At 40.6% G+C, this 21,127-nt stretch overlaps 1 protein-coding gene across 1 annotated transcript; it reads right to left on the bottom strand.

The window, feature by feature from the left end:
* Positions 1–9: 9 nt before the first annotated feature.
* Positions 10–16,885, bottom strand: LOC115762183. The gene is made up of 7 exons (XM_030704303.1): positions 16,105–16,885; positions 14,522–14,707; positions 13,323–14,422; positions 13,095–13,227; positions 11,434–11,709; positions 257–381; positions 10–186 (listed from the first exon to the last, which is right to left on the bottom strand). Exons 1-7 carry the CDS (start codon positions 16,859–16,861, stop codon positions 64–66), a joined length of 2,700 nt encoding a protein of 899 aa, XP_030560163.1. The 5' UTR covers positions 16,862–16,885; the 3' UTR covers positions 10–63.
* Between the last annotated feature and the right edge of the window lie 4,242 nt (positions 16,886–21,127).

The raw sequence follows: 21,127 nt of genomic DNA, 5'->3' as shown, positions 1-21,127 counted from the left end.
ATATATATATGTTAGTATATATGCTAATGTGATTTCTTGTTGATAATATTTCGCTAATTTGATCTAACATACGCCCGTAGCTCGGACGCCTATGAAATAGCCTGTGGCACACGAATCCTTGCGCATCTCGCACCATGAATTATATGTGTGATTGTTGTAGCCACAGATTTTATCCGCCCGGTATTGCTATGTGGGTAGGTATAAGAAAAATGTCCCGATATTAAGTTATTTCCCTTTATTTTTGTGACTAGCTTACCGTTCGCTGTTGCTTGCGTGCGCACTTGTAGCGGCAAGAGACGCACCGCGGCATGTGCGTCTGCAGGTCCACGAGGCAAGTATCCTTTGGGCCGCACTTGATGTCCGCACAGGTGAGGCGGTCCGCTGCAAAGAAAATAAATTTTACGAGTCATACATTTAAAGCAGCTCCACGCAAGTTTTTTTTTTTAGTTTTTGCATTTCCTGACTTTTTATGTCTGGCAATTTCAGTTGCTCGTTTAATGGCCCCTCGCGCATATCCTGGCCAAAAATCATGTGAACTTTGGCAGGTGTTGTTTCGAGATTTCTTGATGGCGACTGGCGGCTGGTAAAGCCACGAAATTCGTGTGTGCGTGTGTGCATGATTTTATACCCTGACATAGTAAACAAGTCTTGTGCATGCATATATGTACACACATACATACATATGTACACATATTTAAATATTAACATAAGTAAACATCATGCTTACATTTCCTGCTATTTTAATATTATGTGAAATGTTAAAATATGCTGGCAACGCCTAATTATGTTCAGGAGGCAATGATTAATTGCCTATGCACTTTACATATGGTTTACATTGCATTGTTTTAGACAAGGTGGCAACATAGTTATTATGTAATAAAATGTGACTCGGATTTGCAAGTGTTAAATTTCTCTAATTTCGTTGTGAATATGTTTAATAATAGATAAGTGAAGCTTAAAACAATGGCTTAAAACAGTGCTTATTATAAAACGTACAGTTTGCAGAGTATTTTAAGGGTGAGTGCTTTTATGACTTACATATGTATCTATGTATGCTGCCGAACCATTCTTAAACAACGCTTACAGCTATTTTGGCTTTTTAAATTGGGTGTTGTTTTCGTTGTTGTTGTTGTTGTTGTGGCACACTGCAATTTTCAACGCTGCCACATTATTCACACCACAGGCAATGGCCATGTGTACACGTACATATAATGTATGGAAGAGCCCGCCCCATTCCTGACATGCGCAAGACGGTAGCCAAGCCAAGTCAAGTCAACGCAAGGCAAGGCAAGGCAAGGCAGCCAAGCTGCGCAGCCGCACACACACACACACATACACACACACAAACACATATTGGAACTTAGCAACAATGTTGCAAAATGTTGCCCCGCGGCAAATGTGCGCAATTGCTTATTGGTTAAGGACGATGGAAGGGGGAAGGGGGGGGCGGGGGCTGGAGTCAGCGGGGCAGCTGCAGATATACTCTGCATAGCTCCTGGCTCTGGCGACGTTGCGTGAAAGGTTGACCGCCTGGCAATTCGAAACAGTTAAAGTTTATTAATTTCAACTGCCAATTTTCGCTGTAGTCTGGCAGCGTCCTTTGGCCCGCTGTACGCGGCCACGCCACAACGCACTTGTACTTGTTGATTGTGATGGATATGTATGTTGTTGGTGCTGGGCGGCATGGCTGCGCCGGCTGATAATGCCGTCACAATGCAAGCCAACTGTAATTTGTTATGTCGACGTGGTTTAATCAACGCCAGCGGCAGCCTGCGTCCATCCGGTTTTTACAGACGCGTCTAAGTCGACGCCGCTGCTGCTGCTGTTGGCTGGCGGAACTTATTGCAACATTGTGTGGCATGGCCAGAGATTCGTTGTGGTCGTATGGGTCACATACACAATGTGGACGGGACGAGACTGGACGGGACTGGACTGGACTGGACTGGGCTCAGCTGTCTGGCCATTTTGGCATTGCGTGTTGTTTAAGGTGATTTTAATACGATCGTAAACTTCAGCCGGCCCAGACGCAGCCAGCAGACGCTGAGCCAGACAAAAGTGACGTCGCGAACAGCGGTCGGTGGAGAGCGGCGGAGGGGGGGGGGGGGGGGGGTGGCTAGGGACACAAGCGAGACTCAACCGAACTGAACCGAACCGGACGGGCAGTTGCAATCACAGAACCTGCGTCGCCCCCATCTCTCTACTCCCGTCTGCCGTCTCCGAACTCCCTGTCTGCCGTCTCCCATCGCCCCGTCATCGCGAAAATGGCGTTTTTAATGGCTTGTACGTGTAGTCATATTTCTTAGGGGCAAACTTGCCCAGGCTGCGTCTGTGGTTGTGCTCGTTTTTGGGGGCTCTTATGGGCTCTTGATCGGGGCACAGGAAAATATTTATGTGAAAGCACACAAGCACACGAAAACCATAAACTTACTAACCATAAAGATAAAATGCTCAAAAACGCACAAAACACAAACTGAGAGCTATTGAATGTGTGTGTGTATGTATATATATATATATATATATATATATATGTATTATTTTATCGGCTGATGATCAACATGAAGTCGAGGACAGCGCAGCAGACGGCGGCAGCAGGAACAGAAGCTGGCTGCAAAGGAGGAGCAGGAGCAGCAACTGAAGCCTCTGCATGCCGAGATCATCAGCAGGCAACAAACAAACAAACTGCACGCACACACGCACACGCACACACACACACACGCACACGCACACACGCACACACGCACGCACACACGCACGCATACACGCAAACCTTTGTGCTAAAAGCAAAAGTGAATAATTGTTAATGATGTTAATTTATTTTAATATCCGGCTACCGTGCAACAACTTGAGCAGGGTGGCAGGTTGCACCAAAAGGTGTGCAAAATTTATGAGTTTCTTTTAGCGCAGACAGCCAAACTAATCGCGTAGTTGGGGCAACAGCCTTGAAAAGTCGTCTTAAAGTATGAATGAATACATGAATGCATAACGGCTGGGCTATAAGTAAGTCAGACAGCTGCCAAATGAATAGAGGTATTTGAATGGGCTTAAAACTAAATATGGCAACATTATTGTTGGTCAAAGTTCATGTGAAATGTCCCATATCGACAAAGGTCAAAATTTCGGACGCCCTTTACCCGGTCAAAACTCATCTGATTTTCATGAGGTTTGGTTTTTTGTATATAGTTTTCCCTCTAGATTAATCTGGCATCCAAATCTGAACACAAAATTTTTGGTCGAAATTCATGTCAAAATCTTACCCCTTATATTCGCATATAGACATAGTTCGAAATTTCCCACCCCCATAACCAGGTCAAAACTCATCAGATTTTCATGAGGCTTGCCTTTTTGTATTCAGTTTTCCCTCTAGATTAATCTGGCATCCAAATCTGAACACAAAATTTTTGGTCGAAATTCATGTCAAAATCTTACCCCTTATATTCGTATATAGACATAGTTCGAAATTTCCCACTCCCATAACTCGGTCAAAACTCATCAGATTTTCATGAGGCTTGCCTTTTTGTATTCAGTTTTCCCGCTAGATTAATCTGGCATCCAAATCTGAACACAAAATTTTTGGTCGAAATTCATGTCAAAATCTTACCCCTTATATTCGTATATAGACATAGGTCGAAATTTCTCACTCCCATAACTCGGTGAAAACTCATCAGATTTTCATGAGGCTTGCCTTTTTGTATTCAGTTTTCCCTCTAGATTAATCTGGCATCCAAATCTGAACACAAAATTTTTGGTCGAAATTCATGTCAAAATCTTACCCCTTATATTCGTATATAGACATAGTTCGAAATTTCCCACCCCCATAACCAGGTCAAAACTCATCAGATTTTCATGAGGCTTGACTTTTTGTATTCAGTTTTCCCGCTAGATTAATCTGGCATCCAAATCTGAACACAAAATTTTTGGTCGAAATTCATGTCAAAATCTTACCCCTTATATTGGTATATAGACATAGGTCGAAATTTCCCACTCCCATAACTCGGTGAAAACTCATCAGATTTTCATGAGGCTTGCCTATTTGTATTCAGTTTTCCCTCTAGATTAATCTGGCATCCAAATCTGAACACAAAATTTTTGGTCGAAATTCATGTCAAAATCTTACCCCTTATATTGGTATATAGACATAGGTCGAAATTTCCCACTCCCATAACTCGGTGAAAACTCATCAGATTTTCATGAGGCTTGCCTTTTTGTATTCAGTTTTCCCTCTAGATTAATCTGGCATCCAAATCTGAATACATAATTTTTGGTCGAAATTCATGTCAAAATCTTACCCCTTATATTCGTATATAGACATAGTTCGAAATTTCCCACCCCCATAACCAGGTCAAAACTCATCAGATTTTCATGAGGCTTGCCTTTTTGTATTCAGTTTTCCTTCTAGATTAATCTGGCATCCAAATCTGAATACAAAATTTTTGGTCGAAATTCATGTCAAAATCTTACCCCTTATATTCGTATATAGACATAGTTCGAAATTTCCCACCCCCATAACCAGGTCAAAACTCATCAGATTTTCATGAGGCTTGACTTTTTGTATTCAGTTTTCCCGCTAGATTAATCTGGCATCCAAATCTGAACACAACATTTTTGGTCGAAATTCATGTCAAAATCTTACCCCTTATATTCGTATATAGACATAGTTCGAAATTTCCCACCCCCATAACCAGGTCAAAACTCATCAGATTTTCATGAGGCTTGCCTTTTTGTATTCAGTTTTCCCTCTAGATTAATCTGGCATCCAAATCTGAATACAAAATTTTTGGTCGAAATTCATGTCAAAATCTTACCCCTTATATTCGTATATAGACATAGGTCGAAACTTCCCACTCCCATAACTCGGTGAAAACTCATCAGATTTTCATGAGGCTTGCCTATTTGTATTCAGTTTTCCCTCTAGATTAATCTGGCATCCAAATCTGAACACAAAATTTTTGGTCGAAATTCATGTCAAAATCTTACCCCTTATATTGGTATATAGACATAGGTCGAAATTTCCCACTCCCATAACTCGGTGAAAACTCATCAGATTTTCATGAGGCTTGCCTTTTTGTATTCAGTTTTCCCTCTAGATTAATCTGGCATCCAAATCTGAATACATAATTTTTGGTCGAAATTCATGTCAAAATCTTACCCCTTATATTCGTATATAGACATAGTTCGAAATTTCCCACCCCCATAACCAGGTCAAAACTCATCAGATTTTCATGAGGCTTGCCTTTTTGTATTCAGTTTTCCTTCTAGATTAATCTGGCATCCAAATCTGAATACAAAATTTTTGGTCGAAATTCATGTCAAAATCTTACCCCTTATATTCGTATATAGACATAGTTCGAAATTTCCCACCCCCATAACCAGGTCAAAACTCATCAGATTTTCATGAGGCTTGACTTTTTGTATTCAGTTTTCCCGCTAGATTAATCTGGCATCCAAATCTGAACACAACATTTTTGGTCGAAATTCATGTCAAAATCTTACCCCTTATATTCGTATATAGACATAGTTCGAAATTTCCCACCCCCATAACCAGGTCAAAACTCATCAGATTTTCATGAGGCTTGCCTTTTTGTATTCAGTTTTCCCTCTAGATTAATCTGGCATCCAAATCTGAATACAAAATTTTTGGTCGAAATTCATGTCAAAATCTTACCCCTTATATTCGTATATAGACATAGGTCGAAACTTCCCACTCCCATAACTCGGTGAAAACTCATCAGATTTTCATGAGGCTTGCCTATTTGTATTCAGTTTTCCCTCTAGATTAATCTGGCATCCAAATCTGAACACAAAATTTTTGGTCGAAATTCATGTCAAAATCTTACCCCTTATATTGGTATATAGACATAGGTCGAAATTTCCCACTCCCATAACTCGGTGAAAACTCATCAGATTTTCATGAGGCTTGCCTTTTTGTATTCAGTTTTCCCTCTAGATTAATCTGGCATCCAAATCTGAATACATAATTTTTGGTCGAAATTCATGTCAAAATCTTACCCCTTATATTCGTATATAGACATAGTTCGAAATTTCCCACCCCCATAACCAGGTCAAAACTCATCAGATTTGCATGAGGCTTGCCTTTTTGTATTCAGTTTTCCCTCTAGATTAATCTGGCATCCAAATCTGAATACAAAATTTTTGGTCGAAATTCATGTCAAAATCTTACCCCTTATATTGGTATATAGACATAGGTCGAAATTTCCCACTCCCATAACTCGGTAAAAACTCATCAGATTTTCATGAATCTTGGCTTTTTGTATTCAGTTTTCCCTCTAGATTAATCTGGCATCCAAATCTGAACACAAAATTTTTGGTCGAAATTCATGTTAAAATGGTATCCCTTATATTCGTACATAGACATACATAGTTCGAAATTTCCCACTCCCATAACTCGGTCAAAACTCATCAGATTTTCATGAGGCTTGCCTTTTTGTATTCAGTTTTCGCTCTAGATTAATCTGGCATCCAAATCTGAATACAAAATTTTTGGTCGAAATTCATGTCAAAATCTTACCCCTTATATTCGTATATAGACATAGGTCGAAATTTCTCACTCCCATAACTCGGTGAAAACTCATCAGATTTTCATGAGGCTTGCCTTTTTGTATTCAGTTTTCCCTCTAGATTAATCTGGCATCCAAATCTGAACACAAAATTTTTGGTCGAAATTCATGTCAAAATCTTACCCCTTATATTGGTATATAGACATAGTTCGAAATTTCCCACTCCCATAACTCGGTCAAAACTCATCAGATTTTCATGAGGCTTGCCTTTTTGTATTCAGTTTTCCCTCTAGATTAATCTGGCATCCAAATCTGAACACAAAATTTTTGGTCGAAATTCATGTCAAAATCTTACCCCTTATATTCGTATATAGACATAGGTCGAAATTTCTCACTCCCATAACTCGGTGAAAACTCATCAGATTTTCATGAGGCTTGCCTTTTTGTATTCAGTTTTCCCTCTAGATTAATCTGGCATCCAAATCTGAATACATAATTTTTGGTCGAAATTCATGTCAAAATCTTACCCCTTATATTCGTATATAGACATAGTTCGAAATTTCCCACCCCCATAACCAGGTCAAAACTCATCAGATTTTCATGAGGCTTGCCTTTTTGTATTCAGTTTTCCCTCTAGATTAATCTGGCATCCAAATCTGAATACAAAATTTTTGGTCGAAATTCATGTCAAAATCTTACCCCTTATATTGGTATATAGACATAGGTCGAAATTTCCCACTCCCATAACTCGGTAAAAACTCATCAGATTTTCATGAATCTTGGCTTTTTGTATTCAGTTTTCCCTCTAGATTAATCTGGCATCCAAATCTGAACACAAAATTTTTGGTCGAAATTCATGTTAAAATGGTATCCCTTATATTCGTACATAGACATACATAGTTCGAAATTTCCCACTCCCATAACTCGGTCAAAACTCATCAGATTTTCATGAGGCTTGCCTTTTTGTATTCAGTTTTCGCTCTAGATTAATCTGGCATCCAAATCTGAATACAAAATTTTTGGTCGAAATTCATGTCAAAATCTTACCCCTTATATTCGTATATAGACATACGTCGAAATTTCTGACTCCCATAACTCGGTGAAAACTCATCAGATTTTCATGAGGCTTGCCTTTTTGTATTCAGTTTTCCCTCTAGATTAATCTGGCATCCAAATCTGAACACAAAATTTTTGGTCGAAATTCATGTCAAAATCTTACCCCTTATATTCGTATATAGACATAGTTCGAAATTTCCCACCCCCATAACCAGGTCAAAACTCATCAGATTTTCATGAGGCTTGCCTTTTTGTATTCAGTTTTCCCTCTAGATTAATCTGGCATCCAAATCTGAACACAAAATTTTTGGTCGAAATTCATGTCAAAATCTTACCCCTTATATTCGTATATAGACATAGGTCGAAATTTCTCACTCCCATAACTCGGTGAAAACTCATCAGATTTTCATGAGGCTTGCCTTTTTGTATTCCGTTTTCCCTCTAGATTAATCTGGCATCCAAATCTGAACACAAAATTTTTGGTCGAAATTCATGACAAAATCTTACCCCTTATATTGGTATATAGACATAGTTCGAAATTTCCCACTCCCATAACTCGGTCAAAACTCATCAGATTTTCATGAGGCTTGCCTTTTTGTATTCAGTTTTCCCGCTAGATTAATCTGGCATCCAAATCTGAACACAAAATTTTTGGTCGAAATTCATGTCAAAATCTTACCCCTTATATTCGTATATAGACATAGGTCGAAATTTCTCACTCCCATAACTCGGTGAAAACCCATCAGATTTTCATGAGGCTTGCCTTTTTGTATTCAGTTTTCCCTCTAGATTAATCTGGCATCCAAATCTGAACACAAAATTTTTGGTCGAAATTCATGTCAAAATCTTACCCCTTATATTCGTATATAGACATAGTTCGAAATTTCCCACCCCCATAACCAGGTCAAAACTCATCAGATTTTCATGAGGCTTGACTTTTTGTATTCAGTTTTCCCGCTAGATTAATCTGGCATCCAAATCTGAACACAAAATTTTTGGTCGAAATTCATGTCAAAATCTTACCCCTTATATTGGTATATAGACATAGGTCGAAATTTCCCACTCCCATAACTCGGTGAAAACTCATCAGATTTTCATGAGGCTTGCCTTTTTGTATTCAGTTTTCCCTCTAGATTAATCTGGCATCCAAATCTGAATACATAATTTTTGGTCGAAATTCATGTCAAAATCTTACCCCTTATATTCGTATATAGACATAGTTCGAAATTTCCCACCCCCATAACCAGGTCAAAACTCATCAGATTTTCATGAGGCTTGCCTTTTTGTATTCAGTTTTCCCTCTAGATTAATCTGGCATCCAAATCTGAATACAAAATTTTTGGTCGAAATTCATGTCAAAATCTTACCCCTTATATTCGTATATAGACATAGTTCGAAATTTCCCACCCCCATAACCAGGTCAAAACTCATCAGATTTTCATGAGGCTTGACTTTTTGTATTCAGTTTTCCCGCTAGATTAATCTGGCATCCAAATCTGAACACAACATTTTTGGTCGAAATTCATGTCAAAATCTTACCCCTTATATTCGTATATAGACATAGTTCGAAATTTCCCACCCCCATAACCAGGTCAAAACTCATCAGATTTTCATGAGGCTTGCCTTTTTGTATTCAGTTTTCCCTCTAGATTAATCTGGCATCCAAATCTGAATACAAAATTTTTGGTCGAAATTCATGTCAAAATCTTACCCCTTATATTGGTATATAGACATAGGTCGAAATTTCCCACTCCCATAACTCGGTGAAAACTCATCAGATTTTCATGAGGCTTGCCTTTTTGTATTCAGTTTTCCCTCTAGATTAATCTGGCATCCAAATCTGAATACATAATTTTTGGTCGAAATTCATGTCAAAATCTTACCCCTTATATTCGTATATAGACATAGTTCGAAATTTCCCACCCCCATAACCAGGTCAAAACTCATCAGATTTTCATGAGGCTTGCCTTTTTGTATTCAGTTTTCCCTCTAGATTAATCTGGCATCCAAATCTGAATACAAAATTTTTGGTCGAAATTCATGTCAAAATCTTACCCCTTATATTCGTATATAGACATAGTTCGAAATTTCCCACCCCCATAACCAGGTCAAAACTCATCAGATTTTCATGAGGCTTGACTTTTTGTATTCAGTTTTCCCGCTAGATTAATCTGGCATCCAAATCTGAACACAACATTTTTGGTCGAAATTCATGTCAAAATCTTACCCCTTATATTCGTATATAGACATAGTTCGAAATTTCCCACCCCCATAACCAGGTCAAAACTCATCAGATTTTCATGAGGCTTGCCTTTTTGTATTCAGTTTTCCCTCTAGATTAATCTGGCATCCAAATCTGAATACAAAATTTTTGGTCGAAATTCATGTCAAAATCTTACCCCTTATATTGACCTATTGACATAGGTCGACATTTCCCACTCCCATAACTTGGTGAAAACTCATCAGATTTTCATGAGGCTTGCCTTTTTGTGCAGGCTTTGGGCTCTAGATCAGCATCTAAATGGTTAATTGGCCAACCGTTTGATCGTCTTCAAACTCATTTGTAAAGATCTTTAAGATAATTTATTTGAAATGTGCCATGGTCAAGGCCGGGCTATGTATCTGCTAGTATATTCATAAATTCGAGAAACACTTATGCCCTAAGCGCAATAAAAATATTAAGAGAGCTATGGTAAGAATTGGTTGAAAGTTTTTTAATTTTACTTCTACGATTTGTACCTAATTTTCATTTAAAATTATTATAAATCAAATTAAAAATTAAAATAATTTATAATTGTTGAGGCTTTTTCGTGAGCAGCTGTTCGGACTTGGACTTGAGATTTTAGTTGGTTTGCCTTTTGTTTTAGTTGTAGTTATAATTTGTATTTTCTTCAACATTAATTACAAGCTGTAATTTGCAACAAAACACTGCAATTAGCACGCAATTGCAGCCGGGCAGCCGCCTCTGACACACTAAACCAGTTTGGGCAGTCTGTCCGTCTGTCTGTATGCCTGTCTGTTGTTCAGATATGGCGCGCGAGAATGCAACACCCGCCACGCCTTTAATTGGTGCGGCGACTGACACCAAGGCGGCAACGGCGACTGCTGCCGCTGCTGCTGCTGTTGTTGTTGTTGTTGGTGCATCTCAGCAGCAGATACATCCCATTGTAGGCGTTCAGCGGCAGCTGTTTGCATGTAATTAATTGGAAATCGGAGTCGATCAATCGCAAATCTAACCACAAAATTAATAAGCATGAATTATGCCGAGCGAGAGAGATGTCGTTGTGGATGCGCGACAGTCAAAGTAGAGCAATGCTGACAGCAACAGCAACAGCAACAACAACTGCAACAGCAACAGCAACAGCAACAGCAACTGGCTAATCAAATTGCTGGCAATCATGGAGCCGTATAAGCAAATGTAGCAATTTCAGCCAACAAACACCGAGCGCAACTTGATATGGCACGGCAGTTGCAGACGACAGCGCGACAACACGACAGGGGCAACAGCAACAACAGCAGCAGCAGCAACAACAACAACCACTTGCGGTTGTGAGTCGACTTGAAACCTCAGCCAAGTCAAGTCAATCAAATGCAAAATTGCGGTTCTGCGTTGATTGTTGTTAAATTTGCACAGCCGCCATCGTTGCCGACAACAGCAACAGCAACAGCAACAGCAACTGCAACTGCAACAGCAATAGCATCCCAACAACAACAGTAACCACTGCAATTGCTAGCAATAATTTGCGTGCCTGCACTTGGCTGCGACTTTCAATTAATTTGATTGAGTTTTAAAGCTTATCAATCATGAAAAAGTATAAAAATTATACGCATGAGTTGTAGTTGTAGTTGTAGTTGTACATACCACGACACGGTCCCGGATATGCCACTGCAATTGATCGTCCAATTTTGCAAATCATACGATTTATATCACAAGTGCTCCTGTATGTGTTGCCATCGATGCCGCAAACCGCACGCTCCTCAGCAATTGTTGCCGCCTCATCCGGCTGCCCATCGTCATTCAGATCGTATGCCATATCATCCCAGGGACATTCGATTTTGCATGTTATACAATGCGGCATCATATACTGATCCTCCACACAGGTCAGACCGTTCAGACATTGAACACCATTGCAGCTCGCTGTGTGGGATTTCAAATGAAATGAGATTAACTTATAAAATGGAGAAAAAATACTGTGTAGCATATTATAAAAGTCTTCTGAAGTTGTTCAACATCTTGGGGTACAAAAAATTCTAAAATCATAAACATGAAACTCTCATAACTTTGTCAAAGCTCAACATAATATTGCAAGGAATGCAATTGCACCTACAAATCCCAAATGTACTCAATTTCCTTAAACCTAGCGACTCTTTCATACTTGGAGATACGTGTTTGGATAAAGCGAAACCCTAAAATCTAAATCTATCCCGACTGCGATCATGTAAAGCATCTACGATTACCAGCCGATTGGCCTTCAGAGTATGCCAAAGGTATTTGAAAGCCAACCAATTGGCGGCTTATTGGCCGCAGCTACATGTATATATAAATCTGCCAAACTTGTTAAATTCATATATATATACCTGAAAATTCATGATTATATAGGAAGACATTTAGCAATTACCTTGCCTATGCAACTTTGTAATATATGTGGCTATATATGCGTTTATATGCTGATTATGCTATAAATAAACAGTTTGCCAATTTCTATGATTAGCGCCAAAAGCGCGCGCACACACACACACACACACATAATTACACGTATATATATATACTCTATATGGCTGGCTATAAACTGTCAAATTTATCATTTTGCGCATGGGCCGTTGAAACGCCTTGGCGCCAACTGTGACACTTGCTAAAAATTGCATTCATTTTCCTGCACAAAATTACGAGTGAGTATTGCGAGTTGGCTAGAGAGGGAGGAGGGAGGAAGGCGAGAGCGAGAGATCTGCATGGCCAGATCTTCAGATTGCCCGATTGCACATTCCACAAAAGCTGGAGTTGGAATTGGAGCTGCCATGTCGGCACGCGCCAACGTTAGATGTTGCTGCTGCTGCTGCTGCTGCCACTGCCGTTTTATGTCTTGCCACGGCAACAAGAGGCGACAGGCCGCGCTTGCCGCTTGCGGCTAATCCAACAAGTTCTTGTGGCCTCGCAATACAGTTGGGTCCTCCATCGTTCTTGTACGTTTTTATTGATCATTTGAGCATGTTTGCGAGTGCTTCCTGTATCATTAAATTATTACAGAAGCGAGCGGCTCCGCTCGATCGATCCGTCTGTCCGTTTGCTCGCTTGCCTCGTCTGTCTGGCCATTGGGCCTCGGTTGATTTCCCCACTGGCGACAAGTTGTTGGCCGTAATTGAAATGTGCAATAATTTGTCATCTAATCTAATTGTGACGCTGCTGCGTTTTGGCACGCGAGCACACACTCACACAGGCACACTAATACTCATAGTACTCACACTAATACTCATAGGAATCACACTAATACTCATAGTACTCGCAATAATACTCATAGTACTCACTCTTGCAGTGGCCGCGATAGGCGACCTCTAGTTGGGCGTTGTTTGTGCGGCAGGCGCGTTTGCGCAGCTGGCATTCGGTGTTGTAGGTGCGTCCATCGTTGCCGCAAACCGGATTCGTGTGTTGCTGCTGCAACTGATTGCAGACAGAGAGAGAGAGGGAGAGAGAGGGAGAGAGAGAGAGAGATGCACCCAAAGAGTATGCAATGGTTTTACACAGAGACAACTTACCACTGGCGCTGCTTCATAAATTCCAGCCAGAAATGCTAAATCATCGACATTAGCCAAGTGGCCGTGACTGTTGCCCGATGACGCAGCCGTTTCACTTCCGTGTTCAGCCAGATACAAACGACGACGTCCGCCCGAGCCAGAGCCCAAACCAGAGCCAGAGCCAGACATTGTGGTATTTGTGCGCCGCTGATCCTTGTGGTTGTGCTTGTGCTTACGCCTGCGCTGCTGCGTTCCATTGTCGTATTGTTGTTGCTCGTGATTTGGAGCATGTTGCTGCTGCTGCTGCTGCTGTTGATGTTGGTGTCTGCCTCGTGCTGGCGCATTGTCTTGCCGCGACTGTCTATTAATGTCGTTGGCGGGTTCATTAGCATTTGCCAACTTGTGTCTAGACTGAGCCGTCGTCTGCGCAGGCGTCGTGGACGAGTCATTGGCTCCTGTTGCTGTTGCTGTTGCCGTCGTCATTGATCTTGTTAAGTGTTTGCCATTGTTGTTGCTGCTGCTGCTGTTATTTTTTCTATGTCTGCGCCGCTCGCTGCCCCACGGCGGCGTCATTCTCTCCATTTCTACCTTCATCTGCATTTGCACTTTGCCGCTGCTGCCGCTGCTGCTGCTGCTGCTGCTGTCCTCCATGTGCAGTCGTCTGGTTGTGGGCTGCTCTTGCAAATTGCTGCTGTCTATAATCAAAAGTCTTCTGTGCCTCGTCTCGCCCTGCCTCATTCCTGTTCTATGACTTGCTCGCTTTGGCATGCTCTTCTCTTGGCTTTGTTGCTGTTGCTGCTGTTGTTTTCTTTGGTTATCAGCGCGGTTGCTGTTGTTATTGTCGCTATGTTTATGCTGGCGTTTAGCGCCATCTAAACCTAAATTGCTGTTTGTAATTTCGCTACTTAGACTACGTGAACCGCGCGGCGACAACAACAACAACGACGACGCCCACTGTTGTTGTTGCTCTGGTGCATTGCGATGTTGCTGCTGTTGCTGCTGTTGCTGCTGCTGCTTTCGGCGTAACGTTGCTCCACAATCGGGCGCACAGACACATTTGGGCCTGCCCTTGCGCTTCACGCACTTCTTGTTTGGCCCACATTTAAATCCCTTGCAGGTCTCTGCAAAGTTCGCAATAAAGTTCGAACAAGCTTATAGCATCTGCTGCCATCTCAGGCATCACACATTTCTATATGTTATTCAAGGTTTTTGATACTCACCTAGGCACGGCGCACACTCAACTCCATTTCCGATAGCTGTTGCAAAGAAATGCTCAACGCTGCTCAGCTCGCGATCCGTGTAGGAGAAGGTCTGACTGGCGCCACAGCAATCCGATTTTGTGATGTTTGTTGAAAATATTTGATTGCATTTCCCACTGTCCAGATGTGTCTGCCAGCAAGTGCCAGCTGCAACGAAACGAACAAGAACAAAACGTTGTAAAATATCACTATTCTTGAATATCATTATAAAAGGTATTAACATCTGTAAGCGAGAGCGAGAGGCTTAGCGAGAGCGAGAGAGAGAGAGAGTGTGTGTGTAATAGAGAAACTGTTCATTTTATTGTTGTCACAACAAACACAACAAGCGTCTACAAGCGTTTCTTGAATTCACGAGAATCGCATAGAACGGCAGTCGAAAAACGTTTCGTTCAATTTAACTTGACTTTCGTCTAGGTAGGGTAAAGGTGGATTAAATTCTTTACTACTAATCTGGTTTTATTTCATAAACAATCTAGACTTGAAAGCATCTGTTAACAGCTTGTGAGTTGAGCTTGAGTTGTATACATATTAACTAATATTGATATGCATTTGCTTAAAGCAGTAATTATTTATTTTGTAAGATTTATTAAGGCCTTTACATGTTAATGTCTTTGCATAGTTGTATGGCAACGCATTTGTTATTTGTAAACAAGGAATTTTTGCTAAACAACTCTATTACTTTTAGCTGCTTGCAAAAACTCTCAGTCCGCAGTTTTTGCACTGATAAATTGAGCAAATATTATTTGCAAACGCGGACAGAATGACACCCAAGCACACGGCCTGAAATATCTGCGATTTGTTTTTTTAATATTTGTTTTCCTCTGATCAAACTGCAAAAAAATAAGTAAATAGGAACTAAAAAGGCTGCTAATAAATGGCAGGCGAAGCCGAAAATTTGTTTTGTATTTATTTTTTTGCGGTTGAAATCAGTTTTTTTTGGTTTTGGTTTGATTGATATAGCACATGGGATAAGCAAATAAGAATGTGCTGAAAAATTGCGTCATATTTGGGTATAATGTGTCACATTTATCGTACATGTCGAGGCGAATGAACGCACAACAAGCAAATATATATGCAAAGATACGGAGATTCCGAAATGTATGCTACCAAGAGAAAAACGGGAATCTTCAAACCGCCGAAGATACAATACCCTTGTGGAACAAAAACAACTAATTTTCGATCGACTTTTAATATAGGGCCAACTGATATTGTAGTGCGATATAGGTAAGGATTTGTTCAAGATATGAAGAGATAACAAGATATCATCAATATGTTTGCAATAATTATTCCTGTAAGAACTTTATAATTGAGGGACTCGTCTATATTGACTCGGTTTCATATATACATATACACGTTTTGGGAATGTACTTCGCGATAAAATAAAATATTCTCTCTGTAAAAGGGCATAAAACGCTACTCGTTTAACCGAACTGGCGCCACTTAAATATTCTTGGCTTGCGTGTGAGTGGGGCAATAATTTTAATTTTGGGTCATGCTGAATGAATCGAAGAGTGTGTGAAATGTATCTGACGGATGCGACTTACCCGATGCGAGGCGCATGCTCAGCAGCAATGCAATTAACAAAGTCATCAATGGCAGTCCAGACACGGCTGCTGCCGGCAACATGGCTCGCATTGTTGTTGTTGTTGTAGATGTTGTTGTTGTATATGCTGTTGTTGTAGCTGCTGCTGTTGTCGTGCAGCGGCTGCTCTTTTGTGGACTAGAACTAGATAAATGTGGCTGCTGTTGTTGTTGTTGTTGCTGCTGTTGTTGCCGTTGTTGTCGTTCACGTGCCGTTGACACCTCGTCATTAGCGTCAATGTTGTCGTGCTTGTTGCCGGCTTGCGTATTGCGTAAATGTGTTTGTATTTGTGTATTGACGTCATGGTCATGGCCAGCACTCACATACGCATTCCCCTCATCATCATCATCATCATCAGCAGCAACAACATCATCATCATCATTGTCATTGGCAATTATGCGGGCAGCATAGAGCAGGCAATTGGCCATTGCCTGCAAAGCTTTCCATATGATTACTATAAATAAACTTAGAATTGTGCTACATTTGCGGACAGTTGTTGCTGCCCCTGTTGCTGCTGCTGCTGCTGCTGGTGTTGCTGTTGCTGTTGCTGCTGTTGCTGCTGCTGTTGCTGACGTCTTTGACAATGTTGCCGCTAATTGGTTTGGCTTACGCGCTGCGAACGGAAGTGCGCGCATTGCCAGCATGTTTCTGCGCTTGTATTTGTAATTTGATTTTAGAAATGTCAAATTGTTCTGACTGTTTGTTTGATGCTGCTGCATGACAAGGCAAGCAACAACAGCAACAAGCGCGACAACAATTGATGAATGCTGCAAATATAAAAAAACGAACAAATTTTTCAATTAAATAACGCACAAATATATGCTGCGCAAGTTAAGTATTTTAGAAGAATCATTGTTAGCAGCCTCGAATGTAAGCACTTCAATGAAGCACATGCTACAAGCCACATGATGCAACCACAACGGCAGCAACAGCAACAGCAGCAATAGCAACAACAACAACAGCCGCCAGTCAGGCACAAAGAATGTTTTGTTAAAAAAATACTGCAAAGAGGCAACAATTAAGTCTCAAACGTTGAGTTGACATTGAGCAGGCGGTTTTCAAAATGCGACTACTAAAAATAAAGAACCTGTTGCTGCTGTGGCTGTTGTTGTTGTTGTTGCTGCTGCTGCCCTGTCATCGCTGTCGTTGTCTGCAATGTTGCTGCCACTGCGGCCGTTGCAGAGGCAGGTGCGCGAGCTTTAGGTAGGTTTGCTGCATAATGCAGTCGCGTTTGTCTTCAGCTGCGGCCCGTCTGTCCATCTGTCTGTCTGTCTCTCTGGCTGTTTGTCTGTTTTTCAGCCTGCCTGGCTCTGCCTGTTTCTGCCTGTGACTTGCAGTTTGTTTGGCGCGCTAGTTTGGCATTTGTTTTATTTTGGCTGCTGCCGTCATCGTCATGACATTAAGGACGTGCTCAAGCCAACATATGCAGACGGGCCGCACAGACTGACAGACAGACAGACAGCCGGCCGGCCAGACATGCAACAATTGCATTGAGTAGGCGCAAACGTAGCGAAACGTGACTGGAGTGTGACTTGTGTATGTGGCGGCTGTTAGCTTAACTCAAGCATCCTAATTTGCTCAACTTGGCAACGTCCTTGAGGCGCCCCCCCCCCCCCCCCCCCCCCCTCACCCTTTGCCCTCTCCACTGTTAATCCAAAAACCACAAATTGTCAATGCCTTTGCATCCAGCTAAAGTGCTGCTGCCTTCAGGCTGCCAACCCTAGCCCTAAATTAGCCTTCTTCAGCGCGCACTAGCTGTGCGTTTTACCTGTGCCGCGCCAGACATTGTACATTTCCACGTAAACAATTAATGACCTACTGCGTCATGGTTCATGTTCACCAGCGCGAGGAGCAGGCAGCAGCCAGCAGGCAACGCGTGGTGGGAGGTGGGTGGTGGCCAGCGGTGCAACAAATATAAAACAAGAGTGCTCTAATCGGGTGTGTCCGACTACAAGATAGCTTCTATCTTTCACAACGTTAATTTGACATATAGAACCCCAAACCCTCCAACAATTCCTTTTAAGCCCAAAAACCCTCCAATAATGTGGTGGAGTGAAATATTCTGGTTCTACTATTATATCTCTATATGTATATACAAATGTTTGTCCTGACTGACTGACTGGTGATCAACGCACAGTCACAACCGTAAGAGCACGAAGACGGGGTTTCGGAATGTCTGGAAAAATCGCGAAAATCGCGTTTGTCTGAAACTTTATTGTTTACCATCCGATCGGCCTTAACTCATTTTCTATTTTTCTATCATACATATATGCATATATACGTACATATACACATACATATGAACATACATTTGTACATACATACATAGAAGCATACATATATACAAACTTATATAGATACATACAAATAACATACATACATACGTCCTTACATACATGCATATATACATTTGTACATGCATTAATGCATACATATATATATATTAATGCATTCATGCATACATACATATTTACATGCATACATGCATTAATGCATCCATACATTCAAACATACAAAAATGCATGCACACATGTACACATGCACACATGCAAAACTTCCATTTCTCGGTCAAAATTTCATACGTAAAACGGGCAAGGCCGAGGTATACCCGTTAGTCATATTATATTATTGAGGCCAGCTTATATATATTTCGTAACTTAGACTACTCGGACAATAGGAGCTAAGTTCCTATTTTGATTAATCAACTATAGCATATGCCTAATGAGTATGGAGATGCCTGCTTCTGCCTGTTACATACATTTGCACATGACCATCATACCCTTTCTGCCCGTTTGCAATGGGTTCAGGGCATAAAAAAAATTATTGCGTTAACATGCGTTGCGACATTTTATATGACGGTCGGTCGGCTTGGCCTGTTGGCCGCTCGGTTGCCTGGCCAGTGGCTTTCCAGGTTAACCCGGCCAGCCAGACGCTGTCTGCACACACACACATACACACACACACACACCATCGCACACACACACAGATTGGCAGACGTAGCCGCCGCGGACCACGTCCAAGTGCAGCACACGCACTTGCATTGGAGCTGCATTCCTGTCGTGCCTCGTGCAAGACGCAAGAAGCTTGGTTATTTTTAGACCTGGCGCAGTCAGTGGGTTTTTTCATACCCTTGCAGAGGGTATTATAATATTTGTCGACAAATGTGTAACGGTTTCATAGAGTATATTCTTGATCAATAACCCCGAATCAATATGGTCAAGTGCATTTGTTTTTTATATCTGAAGCTATTGCAGGATACTTTGAATAGGTTCGTCTTTCTCAATCATTTATCTAATAGATAGATAGTAATTCGCCTGTCTGGACCAAAATATAGATTTGTTTGTTTGGTAAAGTTTTCTACTTTTCGTGATATTCTCATTAAACTGTATTTTTTCTTCGGCGTGCTAAAGTTAAACGATTTTTCTTGTTTCTTTTATATAATTTAAATACTAGCTGTTGTTTTTGTTGTTGTTGTTGTGTTTGCTGCTAGTTATTCGAACTGCTTTCCACGTTGTTTTTGTTATTGTCTCGTCTGTTATTATTGATTTAGTTTTTCCGCGTCATATGGCTGCGTAGTCTGCGTAGTTTCACAAATTTCGAGTGTTTACTGTACTAAAAGTTTTTGCGCGCGCAAATGCTTGAAATTCCACAGTGTTTACAAAGCAACAGCAACAACAATAACAATAACAACAACATCAGCAGCAAAATTGGGTTTGAAGGAGCAAAGCAAACGACAAGAGCGACAACAACAAGAAATACAACTATCAACGGCAAGCCGAAGCTTTAATATCCTTACCAAAGACTTGGTCGTAAATTGGCATAGAAAACTAAACATTATAGTTCCTATATCAGCATTATGATAGAGTACAATCGAGCAGTGCCTTTTGATCTCTACCAAGCGAATAAATAGGAGAAGAATGTATAGTTAAAAGTATGAAAATTATATGATATTTACAATGATGAGTTATTTACAATGAAGGGCGAGGAGATATTTAAATAATTCGCAGAATTTTACTAAAGCTTTAGTTTGTCGAACTAGGCCTAGATAGACTGAAAATAAAACTATTTTTCTTATACGAAATCAACATGGCAACTAGTCAATAATATTTTCGATGTAATCTATAAGATATGGAAGTTTGGTCAATATGTCTGAAGAAACGAACAACTTTTTCAAACAAGTGATTATTTCTCAAATAGTCAGATCTGGCATATTCCGACTAACGCCTGCCTAGACTTGGCTATATCGCCTTTGATGTTGATATTGATCAAGAATATGTCTAAGGTTTGTGTTACACATAACATGACATTATTATACTGCCCTTAGCAAGGGTATAAAAATGCAAGGAGCAGCAACAACAACAACAACAACAGCAACCGCATAAAATGCATTCACCGCAGCAGGCAAAAGCTTAGCAACTGCATTGCCAAGCCCCAATAATACACACACACACACACAATATATATATATGTATATAAACATATATAAATATATATATATATATATATATATATATATCTGTATTTATATATTCATTGCTATGTTCTTATATAGCTCGCCTTTTTCTTGATGCAGTTTGACCGTCGGCTTTAAAGACCTGTTTTCATGTTTTTTGGGCATTTATTCTGGATTTTCGCAAAACCATTTTTTTTGTTTGTATTGAATTGCATCCGCTGGCGTCTGTTGTTGTTGTCGTTGTTGTTGTTGTTGTAGCCGCTGCACTTCAGCAACAAGTGCATTATATTCAAAAGAAGAGCAAACCTAAAGAATTTCAAACTTTATCCGAGAGCGAAAATTAAGCTGCACTTCGAATGCGGTGCTAAATTTCATTGCAGTTCATGTTTATGAATATATATACATGAGAGATACATGTAACCCGAAGATGTACAGTGTATCGCATTAAGTCGCAGTTGCACGTTAGATATATGCATCACATATTCAGTTTCCCATTGAACATGTTCTATGCTTATCAAGGTCTACGGCTTGC

This window comes from Drosophila novamexicana, unplaced genomic scaffold, assembly GCF_003285875.2.
Source record: "Drosophila novamexicana strain 15010-1031.04,08,12 unplaced genomic scaffold, DnovRS2.1 tig00000564-arrow-pilon, whole genome shotgun sequence".
NCBI lineage: Eukaryota > Metazoa > Arthropoda > Insecta > Diptera > Drosophilidae > Drosophila > Drosophila novamexicana.
Note: the sequence above shows the minus strand (reverse complement) of the source record. Positions and strands in the feature narration are given on the sequence as shown.

What these genes read in the sequence shown, in the direction of transcription:
- LOC115762183 (XM_030704303.1), bottom strand. Translation starts at nt 16,861, where the DNA reads ATGCAGCAGCATCAAACAAACAGTCAGAACAATTTGACATTTCTAAAA. An exon ending in CTATCGCGGCCACTGCAAGA is followed by an intron (nt 11,710 to 13,094) that starts GTGAGTACTATG and finishes AATCCCACACAG; the next exon opens with CGAGCTGCAATGGTGTTCAA. An exon ending in ATATCCGGGACCGTGTCGTG is followed by an intron (nt 382 to 11,433) that starts GTATGTACAACT and finishes TTTTCTTTGCAG; the next exon opens with CGGACCGCCTCACCTGTGCG.